This window comes from Harmonia axyridis, chromosome 6, assembly GCF_914767665.1.
Source record: "Harmonia axyridis chromosome 6, icHarAxyr1.1, whole genome shotgun sequence".
In the NCBI taxonomy this organism is placed as follows: Eukaryota; Metazoa; Arthropoda; class Insecta; order Coleoptera; family Coccinellidae; genus Harmonia; species Harmonia axyridis.
In genome coordinates, this window is record NC_059506.1 from 978,198 (window position 1) to 997,365 (window position 19,168).

The 19,168-nt window shown below is 37.9% G+C and overlaps 1 protein-coding gene across 1 annotated transcript in view; it reads left to right on the forward strand.

The window, feature by feature from the left end:
• Window positions 1–15,485, forward strand: part of LOC123682615 (protein bicaudal C) — a 165,131-nt gene extending 149,646 nt beyond the window's left edge. Inside the window, exons 7-10 of the mRNA XM_045621348.1 lie at window positions 1,890–2,363; window positions 3,907–4,148; window positions 8,277–8,598; window positions 15,151–15,485. Coding sequence (XP_045477304.1) covers window positions 1,890–2,363; window positions 3,907–4,148; window positions 8,277–8,598; window positions 15,151–15,248 — 1,136 coding nt within the window. The 3' untranslated portion in view covers window positions 15,249–15,485. The remainder of the gene's footprint in view (window positions 1–1,889; window positions 2,364–3,906; window positions 4,149–8,276; window positions 8,599–15,150) is intronic.
• The last annotated feature ends 3,683 nt before the right edge of the window (window positions 15,486–19,168 follow it).

Below are 19,168 nucleotides of genomic sequence, written 5' to 3' on the forward strand. Positions count from 1 at the left end.
TTTTCAGAATGTGCGTTATTTTTTTTGCGCAGTTTATGTTTATTACTCTGAGGTGCTGGTCGCTTTTGACATATCCAAAACGTCATAAAGCAAACTTAGACATATGCCAAACAAACTGTTTTAACACGTTGGTGTTATTATGGTGGGTTTATGCACCATTCCTAAGAACTAAGGACTAAGAACTACGAACTAAGAATTAAGTTGCGTTTATGCACTCTCTTAGTCTCTTGTTGGTTCTTAGTTAAGGCATGCGCACGTGCTCTTAGTTAAAAGTTGGTCAACTCTCTAATGCTAGTGTTAGTTCTTAGGTAAAGTGTATAAACTAGGGCAGGGACTTTTTCGCCTTTTTGTATTCGAATATTCATCCATAAATTTATTCGATTATTCGAATAATTCATTCAAACAAATATTCATGCTTGATTATTCATGAGTAGTCATGAATATTCAACTATTCGTTGATTATTCAGTGATTATTCAATGATTATTCAGTGATTATTCAATGATTATTCAGTGATTATTCAGTGATTATTCAATGATTATTCAGTAATTATTCAATGATTATTCAGTGATTATTCAATGAATATTCAGTCAATATTCAATGATTAAACTCATGTTTTAATGAACCAATAAATGCCGAGCGTTTTGATGAGTGACTATACCCTTTGCGACGTGGTATAATCGTTTTGGTGTTTTGCCTCTCGCCATATACGCTCTATTAGTGTGACGTCACACACCGCCATTTTTGGTTCTCCTGTCAGTGTTCGGAATCCAAACAAATAAATTGTCATTCAAATTAGTACGGTGCCTTTGAAGGAATTGGCTTATTTTCATAATTAAGAGTATTATGAGGAACGATTTCAGTATTAATTGATAGACAGAAGGAACGAGGTTAATACAGTAACTTTGAATCCTGTATCATTCCCCAGATTTTGTAAAAAGCCGTGTTTATTAGTTGAACCTCAAGTTCGAACTTACGGCATTAATTTCGTTTCTTCTGTCTATCAATTAATAGTATAATCGTTCGTTAAATAATCTCATTTATCAAAATAAGCCAATTTCTTCAACGACAACGTACTAATTTGAATGACAATTTGTTTGTTTGGATTCCGAACACTGACAGGAGAACTAAAATGGCAGTGTGTGACGTCATCACTAATAGAGCGTATTGCGATCATTTCCACAGTAACGTAATTGGACGTTCGCCAAAAAAATAAAAGTCAAGCTCATTGAAATGTCATTGAATTTTGCAAAAGACATGTTAGAATCTTATATTCCATTTCTATATTTTTTCATTGATGAAATCCAAATTTTATTGATTTTTCTTTGGCTGAATACCCTTTCTACTACTACTATTAAATGAATAATTTCAATTCAATTGTATCTATGAATTTCAATATTATGTAATTTCCAGTAATTTTAATATCAATAAAACGATTTGTCCGTAGTGAATCACAAAACCTTGTTTTAATCATTCCTGAATAGTGAGTCAAGTGATCATTCAAACTTTCATTCGTAACTTCATAAATATCGAACTACTCACTGAATAGAAAACTATTCACTGAATAGTGAATACTCAACTATTCACTGATTATTCATGAATAGAAAAGAAGTCATTGATTATTCAACTATTCAGTGAATACTCGACTATTCACTGATTATTCATGAATAGAAAAGTAGTCATTGATTATTCAACTATTCAGTGAATATTCATGATTATTCGAATAATGCAAAATGCAATTATTCGAATAATTATTCAATGATTATTCGAATATTCAAATCATTCATTCATGATTCCCAGCCCTAGTATAAACGCCCTTATTGTTTTGTTAGCGTTTTCTGTTATGAATTTCATTTCGAGAAAATTTTCAACAACTGAACACCTTTTCCAGTGAACATCTACAAGGCCAGGAACCTGATACTGGGCATCGACGAACCACCAATCAAGGCGGACATACCATCGTCCTACCACCTGCCCTCTTCGTCCAGCCAGACGCAGTTTCCCTCCGGCAGCGACCTCCTTCCGACGCCGACTTCGATGAACCACTCGCCGATATCGCCCCTGCTCAGCCCCCTGGTCACCCCCACGTGGCAGTACCCGAACATGCCTGGCACCCCCAACGCCTCCTTCGTGGGCATGACGCAGCAGCCGCAGTTCTACTACAACATGATGCAGCAGTCGATGGGAAGCAGCGGTTACAGCTCGATGCTGACCCAGTCGATGCACGACCAGTCGGCGCCCTCTAGGGACAACCAGAACTACTCGGGTTCGAGCCTGCTCTCGAACTCCTTCCACAGCCCCTCGGCCAAGCAGCCGTCGTCGCCGACTGCCTTCAGGGGAGACTGTCTGCCTTCGAACAAGTCGGGTGAGTCTGGAATTTTTGTTGTTGTTGTTGTTGTCAAAGCAGGATCCGCATAAAAAGTTCGAACAGTATGAGATTCTTAAGCCCGCTACATACACGCATGCAACTCAGTCAGTTTACCATTTAAAGCAAAGCCTGCTATGACGTCTGTTGTGCGCTGCTATCTCTACATGTACCAACTTATACTCGGCGACTTCTAAAGGGTGTTTTTTTAGAGCTATAGAACTTTAAATTGCAATAAAACAACGATGGATTATTCGATTGACATGAATTTTATTTATCCGCAAGATAATCTTGTGGCATTACATTTTGAATATGATTTCTGGTATATGACCGCCGCGGCTGGCTCGGATGTAGTCCAATCTGGACATCCAATTTTCGATGATTTTATCAATATTTGTGGCCGTATATCGTCAATAACACGGCGAATGTTGTCTTCCAAATGGTCAAGGGTTTGTGGCTTATCCGCATAGACCAATGACTTTACATAGCTCCACAGAAAGTAGTCTAGCGGTGTTAAATCACAAGATCTTGGAGGCCAATTCACAGGTCCAAAATGTGAAATTAGGCGGTCACCAAACGTGTCTTGCAATAAATCGATTGTGGCACGAGCTGTGTGACATGTTGCTCCGTCTTGTTGGAACCACAGCTCCTGGACATCATGGTTGTTCAATTCAGGAATGAAAAAGTTAGTAATCATGGCTCTATACCGATCACCATTGACTGTAACGTTCTGGCCATCATCGTTTTTGAAGAAGTACGGACCAATGATTCCACCAGCCCATAAAGCGCACCAAACAGTCAATTTTTCTGGATGTAACGGTGTTTCGACATACACTTGAGGATTAGCTTCACTCCAACTGCGGCAGTTTTGTTTGTTGACGTAGCCTTTCAACCAGAAGTGCGCTTTATCGCTAAACAAAATAAAATGGACGTAGTGCGCGATACGTATTCCGCAAAGAACTATTATTTTCGAAATGAAAATGCACTATTTGCAAGCGTTGTTCAGGCGTGAGTCTATTCATGATGAATTTCCAAACCAAACTGAGAATAAATCACTTGACAGCTGTTGAATCGGTCGCCATCTTGAAGAGTAATGCCAACTTAAAGTTATATACCTCGAAAAAAAATAGCCTATAGTTCATTCCCTCCACTTCTGAAAGATTTACTTTTTGTGCGATCTATTTATTTTAACCAAGCACTGCGAACTAAGGATGTTTCTCTCTTCTGTTGATTCTATTCGAATGTTTGTATATTTCGATGTCTTCCATATTCATTCGCTGGTAGTAGGGTACTGACTACTGAGTAGCTCTTAATATCCGAGATAATTGCTGTCCTCGAGAATAAGATTTTGCGTCTTTCGTTGAGAGCAAGCTCGGCGATTGCAGTCTTATTCGTTTAATTTAATCGGCAAAACTATTCGTGTTCCTGGACTCAGGTTCGAATGCTTTTTTTGTAGTCCTATTCGACATTTTTGGATTATCGTCAACCACTTGTCCACCTCACTGTTTTCATTTCATGTTTAAAAAAAAATCATCTGTTGCAGGTATCTCATCGGTACATTCCGATTTGAGTGAAAACTACCATTGCAGCCCCGAAAAGAAGCAGAGCTGGGACTATTCCCTAACTTCCGATTACGAAAACAAGAGAATTGCAGCTCTGCGTGCCATGCAACAGAAACCTTCTCCTGGAATGGTTAGGACACCTACGAACACATGGTCGGGGTATGGAGTCAGCCATACGAGTCCAGCAGGTTTCTTGTCGGCTGAGAAGGCTAGGATGAAGAAGGTGAGAAAACGTTTACACAAAACTTACAAATAATGAAAAATAATATATGTGATGTAATAATAAATAATATTTTTTTTTAATGTGAAATAATAGTGCGATGAATGCAACAAGTGTAAATATCTTAAAGAGTAGAATATGTTTAATTCATAAGTTGTGACATAGCAGTCAATCGGTTTAACCGCCTACTGGAATGCAATAATAATAATAAAAAATAATGATAATTTACAAGTACGGGCGTCCCAAGAGTGGGCGTTACAATTCCAAGAATTTGATTAATCCTTTATAAAGGATCTTCAAAACTGTCCGACTTTAATATGTTTGTGTTTCCACACAGAATCTAATATTCATGAAAATGCTATATTCTCCGAATTCACATGTTCTCTTTTTAATTATATGACTGATAGGTTTTTCCACATTGATGAAAGTTGAAGTCATTCTGAAATTATTGACATCGAAATTGGCCTTGAACGTCTAGTCGCGGCTTTATTTCTGCGGCTTCAGTTTGTATTAAATTATTTTTATAATTTTGCGAAATTTACGAAGGGACGCATACAGTCGTGATTACATATATGGGAATTCAAGTCTATAACGTAAAAACATAGTGGAATTTCAAAGAAATTCAATGAAGAGATATTTATTCATTTGAGAGTAGCCCATAAAAGACCCCATTGATAAAATATGCTTGTTCCTTATAACCGAAGAATCTAACTATTTCATCCCAGGATTTACGGATCATTTCAATTGTACTACTTGGCTAAACTGGTGATAAAAATTTGTTGATAAATTTGAATAGTGTATCTAAATGAATGGAATGGTAATATCAATTATTATGATTAATATCATTGTATTTTCCCTAACGGCTTTGATTCACCCACCAACTACTTGAAGCATTTTTGCATGAAATAGTTTATAATTTGTGAATTTTAATAAGTTTAAGTGGTTAAGAGCTAAAAAAATTTTTGAATTTACTCCTCCGAATACATTTTTCGATTGAATATTTATTACTTATTTTTCAATCCATTAGCAGTACCGTATCTAAGGCGTGGCAAAGGTGGCACTTGCCACGGGCGCAAGGTCTGCAGGGGCGCCCAAAAATATCAAGAGAAAAAAATATTGGAGCACCAGACATAATAATTCGAAAGATCACAACTCGGTTTTCATGTATACGCCTCGCAACGAGCAATGACGAGGAATCTGAAAACCAAGGACGGAGATCTTTTTTTTTTCCTTGGGGGGGGTTCTCCAAAAATAGTAATTTACGTAACAAGTCCGGAAAATAGGGTTTTTTTGGACGAATAGACAAAATTCCAGGACGAGCGTAAGCGAGTCCTGGAAGTCTGTGAGTCCAAAAAAAACCTTTTTCGGGCGTGTTACGTACAATATTTTTTCGGCAACCATGTAAAATAACACTATCGCTGCTGCTTTCCATATTTTATTGCGATTGCGATCAAAAAACATGCAAATTTTTGACAACTAATTTCATATGAACTGTCAGCCGTTATCTCGGTTGCTATGGATTCTATGATTCTTTTCCGGCCTAGTCCGGGAAGTACGTACTTTCCGGACTAGGCCGGGAAATGCTACTTTCTCAGAGAAAAAGCGTCCGGAAAGTGAGCACTTTCCGGACGGTTGCCGAAAAAAACATTTTTTTTACAACATCGTTTACTCATATCTGTAATGTGAGGAAAGGAGGTTTAATAACGAAGTTGGAACTTAATTACTCAAAATATTTTTTTTTATTAGCAATTCGATTGTTCTCACCTTACACTGGGTTTTCCTATGACAGAGTTACGAAGGAAAATATTCCTTGAATAATTTTAAAGAATGAAGTCCCATAAACATGAGCCCACAAACGCTTTGTTTGTATAGTCATACTTTTTAGTGATGCTTATCTTTATTAGTTTATCGAATCTTTATTAATCTTCGCTACAGAATTTGTTGATGAGTACCATAAGTTATAATTTTCCTGAGGATTACCAGAGAGCTGTTTGAATTTTTTTTTCGAAATCGATAGCAGATACGACAAAACTAAAACAAACCAAAAAGTGTTGCACTAGACCAGAGTTTCTTTTCACATTTTTCTATAGAACCAGTGCTTCACCAAAAAATAGTTCTGGTGGAAAGAAGCAGGTACCCTTCCAGAAAAAATATCACCCTGTAGATTTGCATACAAAATAAGCAAGATAAAACTTTAAATCGGAAGATCTATGACAATTCAAGTTGAATATTTTGTGAAGGGAAGGTGCTATGAGAAAAAAAACTTTAACACCGGTATCTCAAAACCAAAGCGTTTGCAGATTCATATTATAGGACTTTTTTCTCAAAATGATCCGAGAAATCTGTCATTTTCATTTGTACACATTAGGAACACCGTTTAGATATAATCAATTCAGAACTGATATCTGCACAATTAAATTGCAATTTGAATGAAACACAATAAATTGTATAACACGGCCAGACAATTTTTCGATGCGAATTACTCAGTTCAGTACTTCGATAACTACTGTATTGAAATTTTGTGACGAGAATGAAACAAAAAACCGAAAATAACGAGTACCTACGTGCATATCGATTACGAATGCAAAAAACGAGCGACACCGACAAAGCGGATAGATAAAGGAAAATAATAAACCTCGGACATCTGTGATCGTAGAGCAGTAAAAGTACTCATCTTGAAAGCGATAACAAACTCATTAACCGTAAAAACGAAAAATTTTCGTTTTTCGTTTTTGCGAGAATTCTGAAATTTTATATCTTGGAAATATTGGGGGGGGGGGGAGTAATTACCACCCATTTCTACGCCCTTGCTGGAAACATTGAAAATATTGCTAGCCTTCCCTAGAATTTGTGTATAAGCATAAAATAATCACAAAATATATGACTAAAGCTATGAACAAAAAAATACTATAAGTATTTCGATGAATCGATGAAAAAAAATCCTCGAAAATGGGGGCGCTGTCTAAGATTTTGCCACAGGCGCAATAGTACGGCCTGTCTATTAGATTAATCATTGAAAAACAAAAAACATATACCACAATATTGAATTTCAAAATAGAATATAAATAAACTATACAGGGTGTTCCAAATTAAGTCGGCACCATTGCCAACTACGATTTCGGTTAAATGGGAAAACTGGTAGCATTTTTAGTGGCCTTCTCGATGCCGAAAACAAAACAAAAATTGACAGTCGCGTTGTCATAATATCTCGGATCAAATCTATAACAATAACACAAACTGAACTGAAATCAATGAAATTTCATTGACAGAAGAGTCAATGACATTTCCGATACCAACCGAACTTCTGCAATATCAAAATATTACTAACTAAGCCATTACCAACTTGATTTCGATTTTCCCCAGCCGTCCGGGATGTCAATAGTTCCTGAAAGGACTATACCATAATAGTATATTCTAAAACAATTTGCAGGAAGGGCTCCTATTCCAACACGAATGAGTGTTGGAATTGCCTTCTGCAACGAGTATTAGACAATATTTTCTCTATTTCAGTCAAGTTTTGTGAAATATTGTCGAAATTCAATGAAAAATTCAGATTATACATCCTAGTGACATTTGTATTGTATCTTGGCAGTTGGTGTGACTGTTACGAAAATTGACAGATTACGGAATTTCAGTTTGAATCGTACGTTTCGAATTTTGAAATAATTTATAATTACGCATGAAACTCGTCAATTATGTCTGACGAGATCGATTTAACACCAACAGAATTAAGAGAAATTGCGAATATAATGTCGCAAATCATTTCACTAAATCCAAATTACATTATATTGACACTTTGACGTGAGTTGAATTTTGATAGGATTGGAAGTCATAGATAGACAACCACAAAACAAAAAATATAACTGAAACAATGCTGTAATGAGTTCATTACGGCACTGTTTTTAGAACTGTAATGAACTCATTACGATACTGAAATAGAAAAATATAATTCATAATATCCTTCTGTGTATTTTATTCCATGAAGATAGCTGTAAACATGATCCAAAACTTGGAATAATGGAAGTCTTACATCTTTTCCTCTGACGCTATATCTAATAACGACCAAACTGCGCCAATACTCTCATCAAGCCCTACTTTGTAATAAGAGATTAATTCGTTTATATTTTCTAGGAGGAAGAAATATGGAAAAGTTCAGCGAAATACGACAGCTATTCCGACAACTTCAACATGCCTTCAACCTCTGGTGCGAACCTGAACACTTCGAACATCTTGGACCACACTCCCGCCCGTCTTGTGAGCCGGGTCACCTCTTCGAACTGGACCGACGTAGCCTCAATTCTGACTTCCATTGGTCTAGACGACAGATACGTGAACCTGTTGGACAGTCACGAGATCGATTTGACCACTTTTGCGACCCTGAACGACGAGGACTTGGCGAAGATTGGCGTCAGGGCATTCGGGGCAAGGAAGAAGATGCTTTTGGCAATTGCTGGTTTGTACATTTCTACATCACTTATGTACCTTCTTTATCCCCGACTTTTGCCTATACGCGTAGGATTTCTCCTCGCCGTCGGCTTCTCACTCCTCGCTAAGAGGAACATTCATTCAATCCCAGATATTTAAAATATCAGAAGGGTAGAGCTCGGTCGTGTCCGGTCCTTGTGGTCCCCCTGGTTATTGTCGAACTTCTGGTCCTCTTACACGTGATCCTTGGACCTGTCCTTCGCTTCCTAGGAATTTTCTCACCGTCCTTGCAGTACCTAAAAGAACAGCTTTTTGCATTATATTACATATATACTCACTAAGTCCCAGTTGCTTGATATTCCTCTTCAGATTTTTGGGCACTATTCTAGTTGTTGAGATGATAATTGGAATATTTCTCGTTGATATCATTCCCCACTGGCGCTTTATCTGAAATTCGAGGTCTCTATATTTTGAAATTTTTTCGACCTCCTTTTGATCCAGGTTGTTGTTATTTGGTATCGCTACGTCAACGAGTAATGCTGTCTTTTGATGTTTATCGACAAGCAATATATCTGGTCTATTGTGAGGGACTGTTTTATCAGTCAAAACTGTACGATCCCAGTACAGCTTATAGCGTTCGTTTTCCAGGATGGTCTCCGGTCGATACTTGTAATATGGCATTTTCCAGAATGAATTAGTTTTAATATGGTTGCCAATTCTTGGTGTAGTATCTTTCCTACTGCATCGTGTCTCTCTTTATATTCATTTCCTGCAAACATTTGACATCCTCCCGTGATATGTTGGATTGTCTCATTTGTTGGACACCCATAACGGCATCGATCGTCAGTAATAGTTCGATCCTTTATGATATGCTTGCAGTAATTTCTAGTTGAGATCACTTGATCTTGGATGGCTAAAAGAAAACCTTCCGTTTCTGGGTACATTGCACCTGATGTGAGCCAATAGTTCGACGCTTCAATGTCGACATGATCCTGGTTCACCTCGTTGAAATATCTTCCATGCAGGGGCTTCTCTCTCCATCTTTCCAGTTTTTCTTGGTTTATCTGGTGGTTGTATGAAAATTGCTCCTTGTGAAGTTGTAAAGGTGTTGATTCGTCTGCTTCACACAGTATTTTGTAGAACTCTGATGTACTTGCTTGATCTCTGAAGTATTCCCGTAGGCTTTCTATCTGCCCACTAGCAAGTTCCATGATGTCCGTAAGACCTCTGCCTCCTTTATTTCTCGGCAGTGTAGTCCTCTCAATGCTGCTTTTCGGATGGTGCTTGTTTGCTTTTATGTACCTTCTTTATTATTATTATTATTTGAACTGGGGTCGTTTTGGTTCTGTAAGCCTTCCGGGAACTGCGACCATGCAGATCTTTCGTTCACTACTCTACTCATTCATAGAAACCCAGGGAGGTCGTCAATGACGTTAATAAAATTGACAACCTCCTTAGGGGCCTTGGCTGTTACCTCTCTGGTATCCAGGACCTGCTTACCCATGTGGATGGTTCTTAGGACAGCCAGCTCCGAACACTTGCATACCAAGTGTTCGGCTGTTTCTGCTTCCGATCCACAGAGCCTGCAAATCTCGTCTGCTGACTTTCCCATACGGTATAAATGATGTTTGTACCGACAGTGCCCAGTCAGCAGTCCCACCATCACCCGAAGCTCCGCTCGTGACAGCTTCAGGAGCTTTTTGGCGTAGGTAGGTGAAATCTTCACGAATTTCTTTGCCTGAACAAGTCTAGGAGTGTTAGTCCAGTGGATTGTCCTACTGTTCAACTCCCATAGCTGGACCGCAGCTTTATATTGGTCTTTTCCTATCCCACAGAAAGGCTCAGGTCCGGCAGGTCTTAACCTTGATGCACTTTTTGCAAGTTCATCCGCTCTTTCATTTCCTTCAACCCCACAGTGCCCTGGTACCCATAGTAGAGTCACCTTATTTCCTCGGGCCAGTTGCTTTATGGTGTTACGGCACTCCCAAGTCAGCAAAGACCCCTGACAACACGATTCCAGAGATCTCAGCGTGGTTTGGCTGTCCGTAGTGATGTAGATATGCGCCCCCTTGAGGTTCATTTTGAGACACTCCTGGGCGCATACATAAACAGCCATTATCTCGGTCTGTAGAATCGAGGGCTCACTGCCCAGGGCTTTAGAGATCCTCAGTTCAGGTCCATATATCCCAATGCCGGTGCCCTTCTCTGTTTTTGATCCATCTGTGAACCATATGGATGACTTTTTGTCCAGACTACCTTCTTTATTACTGAAGGTTGCCGACAATTTCAGCAAACTCCCTCCTACTCAAAGCTCTTCTAAACAGGGTGTGTGTGTCCAACGCACTCCACTCTCTAACATTATCAAGCCACGAACATTTTCGTCTTCCGGGACCTCTTCGGCCATCTACTTCTCCTTCCATGAGTAGTCTCAAAAATTCGGAATCCCTTTGAGTTAGAAAAAAATGAATGCCACATTTTCTGCCTCGATTTTTGATAGAATTCATTTGATGAAAACCTTATTAATTCAACTGTTTTCAAGCTACTAGGGCTACTATTTATGTATTGAGAATTGGCAACACTGATATTGCCCACTGAAATCTGATATTGACATCGTAAAATTTTACATTTTTTGTGTAATATGTACTCAAACGTTTTGACGTACGAGCACCATTTTCGTTGTTTACAGTATTTTGAAAATTGCATCTCTGTCAAAATATGAATTTAACTCGTGAAAATTTTCGAGCAATGAATGCATCTATCAACTAAATTTAACTTTTGGCGATGAAGCATCATTTAAAGCCATTGTATCTAAAGGGTGTTTTTTTTTCGAGGTATATAACTTTAAGTTGGCATTACTGTTCAAGATGGCGACCGATTTAACAGCTGGTTTGGCAATTCATCATGAATCGACTCACGTCTAAACAACGCTTGTAAATAGTGCAATTTTATTTCGAACATAATGGTTCTGTGCGGAATACGTATCGCGCACTACGTCCATTTTATTTTGTTTAGCGATGAAGAACACTTCTGGTTGAATGGCAACGTCAACAAACAAAACTTCCGCATTTGGAGTGAAGCTAATCCTCAAGTGTATGTCGAAATACCGTTACATCCAGAAAAACTGACTGTTTTGTGCGCTTTATGGGCTGGTGGAATCATTGGTCCGTACTTCTTCAAAAACGATGATGGCCAGAACGTTACAGTCAATGGTGATGGGTATAGAGCCATGATTACTAACTTTTTCATTCCTGAATTGAACAACCATGATGTCCAGGAGCTGTGATTCCAACAAGACGGCGCAACATGTCACACAGCTCGTGCCACAATCGATTTATTGAAAGACACGTTTGGTGACCGCCTAATTTCACGTTTGGGACCTGTGAATTGGCCTCCAAGATCTTGTGATTTAACACCGCTAAACTACTTTCTGTGGGGCTATGTTAAGTCATTGGTCTATGCGGATGAGCCACAAACCCTTGACCATTTGGAAGACAACATTCGCCGTGTTATTGCCGATATACGGCCACAAATGTTGGAGAAAGTCATCGAAAATTGGACGTCCAGATTGGAGTACATCCGAGCCAGAAATCATATTTAAAATGTAATGGCACAAGATTATCTTGCGGATAAATAAAATTTATGTCAATCGAATAATCAATCGTTGTTTTTTTCAATTTAAAATTCTTTAGCTCTAAAAAAAACACCCTTAGAACTAATATTTGCGAAGCCCCTAATTCGATTATTCCGAGCCTTCTCTAAAAATTTCAAGCTTTCAGGTCTTCTCGTTCGGGAGCTGTCGTGTTTCGATTACACAGAATAGAATTTGAGAACGGATCAATGAGTCGAATCTTAGAGTTTGAGACCTGTCCCGATACGACTCAAAATTGGGAAATTGCCAAATATGAAAATTAGCCCTCAGTTCAAAGAACAACCGCTGAATAATGTGGAAATCTTGAAAACAAAAGTCAAATATACAAATGAAAACGTTTTATTTCGACACTTATTGCGAACACGCTGTACAAAACATTAAATTTCTTATCCTTTCAACAATTCTCGTTCAGCGCATGATTGAACCGAATAAGAATAAAATCTCCCCAGGGTAGGTTTTCTCCTTGGTAGTAAAAGGGTTGTAAGTCATAAAGATGGTGATTATCAGATCCTTTCCTTCCACCATTCTTGGCACGAAATGAAGACTATAGAAATGTATGTTATCGATTTGATTTTATTCAATTTGGGGAGGGAATATTGGCGGAAACCTTGTGCCTGTCTGCCATTTCATCCTTTGTGAACCCACGTTAATAGATCTTATAGAAGAGTCGGTACTTATATTCAGAGAAGCCGATTATTTTTCTCTGGGAGTCGTATTTGATTCATGCGGATGTCAACTCTCCCATCCAATCGGCAGCACTGTTTTATGAGCCTATATTTTTACAATCGCCATAACGAGAGATGAGCGATACCGTGATTTCTAGATCACGTTGTGAAACGGGAACGTTACTTTATGATATCAGTGAAATTAAAGCGTGACGTGATCACTGTTTAGGTTGCTTGTTATTAATATTTGTATGAATCACCCAATCCTTAGTTCGTTTATCTTTGCAACTCGAATTGTTCACTATTATCATTCAAAGCATAGCAAAATTAATGAAAAATTATTATGAAATCATCCATTTTTCTTACATTTTCAACTTTTTTCCTTATTTCAGCTTTAGTTAGGAACGTAACAGAAGGATATCGATTTTTCAAATGTTTCCTCAAATTTGAAGAGGTGGTTTTGAAAGATAATTTCAACTTGCATAAATTACAAGTAGCATAATTTACATCAACTTTTGAGAAGAAAGCCCAAAGATTGCTGGTCTTTCACCTGTTATTATTCTTTCGCCTATTATTATTATGTCTCTGACGTGTTTTCGTTTATTTTTTATAATACAGAGTACCATTTATTGCTTCGGTCGGCAACTTCAATATAGAAAGAATTTCTTTGGGGTTGTTTATCAAAGATAAGCATAAAATCAGAATTTTATTGCCATCACCAATTATGCAGTAATTCGGTAGTTATTATTTGTTTGTAGCAAGTATTTATTGTTTAACAATCCTACAAAAATACTTCCTAAAGCAGGCGAAGTTGCCTACGATGCTGAGATTGTCATAAAAATATGCAATTATGTTATTCGAAAAAGGTTCCGAAGCAGGCTGCCTTCATAATTTACGATTGCAACGGACGATGATATGCCCTGAAAAGATCTGTGAAATGTTCAAACTGTGATCCCGTCACGCTCTGTATTCGTTTTTCGGAACCGTGACTACCTGTGACATTCTGATATCAGTGATTAAATCACAGTTCGTGAAATATCGCTCATCTCTAGCCATAACATGCGTTCGAGAAAATATCGGAATTGGTCATTCGAAAAACCCCCCTCAAGGGATTTTTGATAGATGGTGAATTAAACTAGGGCTTTTGATTATTTTAACGTCGATTAGTTTTTACACAGTAAATTGATGAAAAAATTCAAGTGGAGTACCAATTTGGTGTCAGCGGCTTTTGAGCGCTCTTTCATTCATACGACTATTGCGGAGATCTACAGAACTGTTGTATGTAATGGGTGTTTTTTTTCGAGGTATATAACTTTAAGTTGGCATTACTGTTCAAGATGGCGACCGATTTATCAGCTGTCAAGTGATTTATTCTCAGTTTGGTTTGAGAATTTATTATGAATAGACTCACGCCTGAACAACGCTTGCAAATAGTGCAATTTTATTTCGAAAATAATGGTTCTGTGCGGAATACGTATCGCGCACTACGTCCATTTTTTTTTGTTTAGTGATGAAGCGCACTTCTGGTTGAATGGATACTTCAACAAATAATACTGCCGCATTTGGAGTGAAGCTAATCCTCAAGTGTATGTCGAAACACCGTTACATCCAGAAAAACTGACTGTTTGGTGCGCTTTATGGGCTGGTGGAATCATTGGTCCGTACTTCTTCAAAAACGATGATGACCAGAACGTTACAGTCAATGGTGATCGGTATAGAGCCATGATTACTAACTTTTTCATTCCTGAATTGAACAACCATGATGTCCAGGAGCTGTGGTTCCAACAAGACGGCGCAATATGTCACACAGCTCGTGCCACAATCGATTTATTGAAAGACACGTTTGGTGACCGCCTAATTTCACGTTTTGGACCTGTTATTTTGAAGAACTAAAATATTTGAAATAGAGTGGTCAGAAGATTTCTATATTTTGAATAAATATTCAATGAATATTCGAATATTCAAATGTAGGGGTAACTTAATAATAACATAAAAATTGTTGGCAATCTCATGCGACTCCTTTTCAACCATGGCACTGAATGAATTATCGTATTATTTCTGCGCCATCTATAGCTCATGATTCTGCGCTATCTATTATCGAGTTACTTCTCCAAATCCAAATCCAACTACAGTAGCGACCCCTGGTGACTATTTCCTTTCCGTCAAACGGCGGTTGGCTTACTATCCTTTCCTTATACTATGATATTACCTAGTAAATAGTAGGTAAAAAAAATTTACAGCTATTATTAATATGTTTTTTTTTCAGAACTTAATAAGAGATCATGTCCATTTTCCGCTGCTCCTGGTGCAGAACGAAAAAGCTCCTCAATTTCTCCAGTTAGCCCACGAGAAAATAATTGGTAACGAAAGACCTGCTCGATTCGAACATTTATTATTTGCGTATAGAACATTTGTTTCCAAAATATTGTACTTTTTTAATACTGCGTATATGCGCCCGTTTGTTTTTCTCGACTGTCGTGTCTTATTTATTATATTATCCGTGTTTATTTTTTCTAAATATATATATATCCCATTTTTATTCATGTGAAAAGCATTGCAGCACTCCGTTCAGAAAAAAATTGCTCCTAAAATCGAACTTAATGCCAGTTGAAAAAAATTGAGCCCTCTTCCATTAATCGCCAGGTTTTTCGTTATTCAAAATATCAAAAATGACTTTGATAATTTTGAATCAATGACAGAACCTTTATTATTTCAGGTTCCGCAATTTTATTTATTTCATTGTGATTTTGTTTTACAACAAATGTGATATTTTATGTTCGTAAGTCTGTTTTCCTATCGTCGTTTTTTCTATTTATTGGTATATTGTATTATTATTTATGAGTTAATATATTTCAGCGAATATACTTAGGTATTATTTTAAGTATGGATATTGTAAACAAAAGTTTCGATTTATTATAGTTTAAATTTTGATAATTATTGATATTGATACACTTTTACGGATTAATTAATTGAAACTTTTGTACCTTTCTTATATTGTAAATTATTTAAGGGTAGTTTAGGTTATTGAATGAAACATTGAAAATGAAATTTATGAATGAATGAGTATTGTATTTTCTATGAGAATTATTTGTTATGAAATTTTTGTAAACGACAAAACGAAAGTAAAATATAAACTCACATTCCCTAACTTCTTCCATCCCCAATATAACTCTACAGAGTGCTGTAAGTTAGTAAGGGAGGATTTTTCTTTAATAAAGGCAATTTATCCTCGACCTACTCACTCCCCTCTAAGAGGAACATTCCCAGATATTTAAAATATCAGAAAGGTTAAGCTTGGACTTGTTCGGTCCTTGTGGTCCTCCTGGTTCTCGTCGAACTTCACATACTCTTGCCGATCCTTAGACCTGTCCGTCACCTCCTAGGAATTTTCTCACCGTCCTTGCAGTACCGAAAAGAACAGCCTTTTCCATTATTCTACAAATATACTAATAGTCCGGGAGCCAGTAACAGATATACATGACCAAGTTCCTCTCAAACGGTAATTAGTAGAATGCATCAGGTAATGGTAATAAAAAGCCTCGTGAACGTCAGCCGCGACTCTGCTGGGGGGGAGAGCGGCGGCAGCCCCCCAAACACGAAGAAAAAAAAATAAATTCAGTCATTTCCTCCCAACTGAAAATTTGTCAAATTGTAGCTAACCCAATATCTAGACGAAAAAATACAATCAGCTGGTTATAGCATGGTGGATTATACGTCAGCTGGTGCCTCAAACATGAAAAAAAAAAAAATTTTCAATGACAGCTCTGACAGCGACTCTGATAATGAATCAGAGAGTGCCACACTCGCGAGAAAAGGACTTTCTCCACATGTTGCACAATAATATTTAGTTACTTCCACTCTCTGATTCAGTATCAGAGTCGCTGTCAGAGCTGTCATTGAAAATATTTTTTTTTTCATGTTTGAGGCACCATCTGACGTATAATCCACCATGCTATAGCCAGCTGATTGTATTTTTTCATCTAGATATTGGGTTAGCTGCAATTTGACAAATTTTCAGTTGGGAGGAAATGACTGAATGTATTTTTTTTTCTTCGTGTTTGGGGGGCTGCCGCCGCTCTCCCCCCCAACCGGGTCGTAGCTGACGTTCACGAGGCTTTTTATTACATTTACCTAATGCATCTCACCAAGTAACTCTCGAGAGGAAATAATCAACCAAATTTGCACCTGGCTCCCGGACTATCACTAAGTCCTAGTTGCTTGATATTTCTCTTGAGATTTTTGGGTACTATTCCTGTTGTTGAGATGATAATTGGAATAGTTCTCGTTGATAACATTCCCCACTGATGCATTATCTGAAATTCGAGCTCCCTATATTTTGAAATTTTTTCGCCCTCTTTTTGACGCATGTTGTTGTTATTTGGTATTTCTACATCGATGAGTATTGCTGTCTTTTGATCTTTATCGACAAGCAGTATATCTGAAGTGCTTTCCAGTCAGGTGCGTGTCATCCCGAGGCTCGGCGCACTAGAGCCTCATACCCTCGCTAGGACTAGAACGCGCCAAAACCAAACTGTCAAATTAAACGTAAACGATCCATCGTTCTACAGCTGTTTCGTAAATTAAGTGCTTTCCAGTTATTACTTGTACTGTTCCAGTAAACAGAGCGTTGAGCTCTGGCAGGTGTGAGAGAGAAAGAAGACCGTTACTTCGCCTAAAGTACGAGATAGCTGTAGAACGCAGGTTTGTTCACGTGTAATTTGACAGTTCGGTTTTGGCGCGTTTCAGTCATGGCGAGGGCGGGCGCCGAGCCCAGGAGTGACACGCACCTGACTGGAAAGCCCTTTTTATGCAACTAAACGGTCTTCTTTCTCTCTCACACATGCCAGGGCTCGACGCTCTGTTTACTGGAACAGTAAAAATGCGCTTTGGTAAGCTTGGTGGTTGTACCCCGGAGCTCCGAACATGACTGGAAAGCACCTTTGGTCTGTTGTTAGGGACTGTTTTAACAGTCAAATCTGTACGATCCTAGTACAGTTTACTTTCGTTTTCCAGGATGGTCTCTGGTTGGTACTTGTAGTATGGCACTTTTTCTGAATGAATTAGTTTTAATTTGGTTGCCATTTCTTGGTGTAGTATCTTTTCTACTACATCGTGTCTCTTTTTATATTCTTTTCCTGCAAAAATTTGACATCCTCCCGTGATATGTTGGATTGTCTCATTCGTTGGAAACCCATAACGGCATCGATCGTCAGTAACAGTTCGATCCTTTATGATATGCTTTCAGTAATTTCTAGTTGAGATCACTTGATCTTGGATGGCTAAAAGAAATCCTTCCGTTTCTGGATACATCACACCTGATGTGAGCCAATAGTTCGACGCTTCAATGTCAACATGATCCTGGTTCACCTCGTTGAAATGTCGTCCATGTAGGGGCTTTTCTCTTCATCTTTGCAGTTTTTCTTGGATTGTCTGATGGTTGTATAACAATTGCTCTATGTGCAGTTGTAAAGGTGTTGATTCTTCTGCTCCACAGAGTGTTTTGTAGACCTCTGATGTGCCTGATTTGTCTTCTAAGTATGTTTTTAGGCCATTCTATTTGCCCATGGCAAGTTCCATGATGTCTAGCAGACCTCTGCTTCCTTTATTCCTCAGCAGTGTCGTCCTCTCAATGCTACTTTTCGGATGGTGCTTGTGTGCTAAGTGCTTTCGTCATCAAGGTTCTCATTTTGCGTTGCAGGTTTTTTATATCTGCTTTACTCCATGGAATTATACCGAAAGAGTATGTTAGTATTGAACATGCATATGTATTGATAGCTCTCGTCATGTTCTTGCTGTTGAGGTTTGTTCTTAAAATTTTGTTGGTTTTCTTAATGAAATCAGTTGTTAAGTCTTCCTTCATTCTTTGATGGTTTATTCGTCGGTATTGTTTCATTCCTAGGTATTATGAAGATCGTCCGATTTAATTGCTTCTATCTCCTGTCCATTGGAAAGAGCGATCGATTCTAGGGATAGGCAAAAAATATCGATAGATATATGGATATTTCTTCAAAAAATGAAAATAACGATAAATATCATCGTTATTTCGATTCCGATAGTCGATGTTTTCAATACAGATATTATCGATATATGTATACATTTCAGAGTAGGTATCAAATTCGATATTTTTACTCTTTCGTATTATGATTTCCACCTCACGAAACATATTATACTCTAGTTCCATTAGTAGAAAATCCTGATTAAGCGGACTCTAAATATCGATAAAAAAAATATCGACCTAAAAAGAGATGGATCGATGACGTCAGAACAGTAGCGGAAGGACAGTG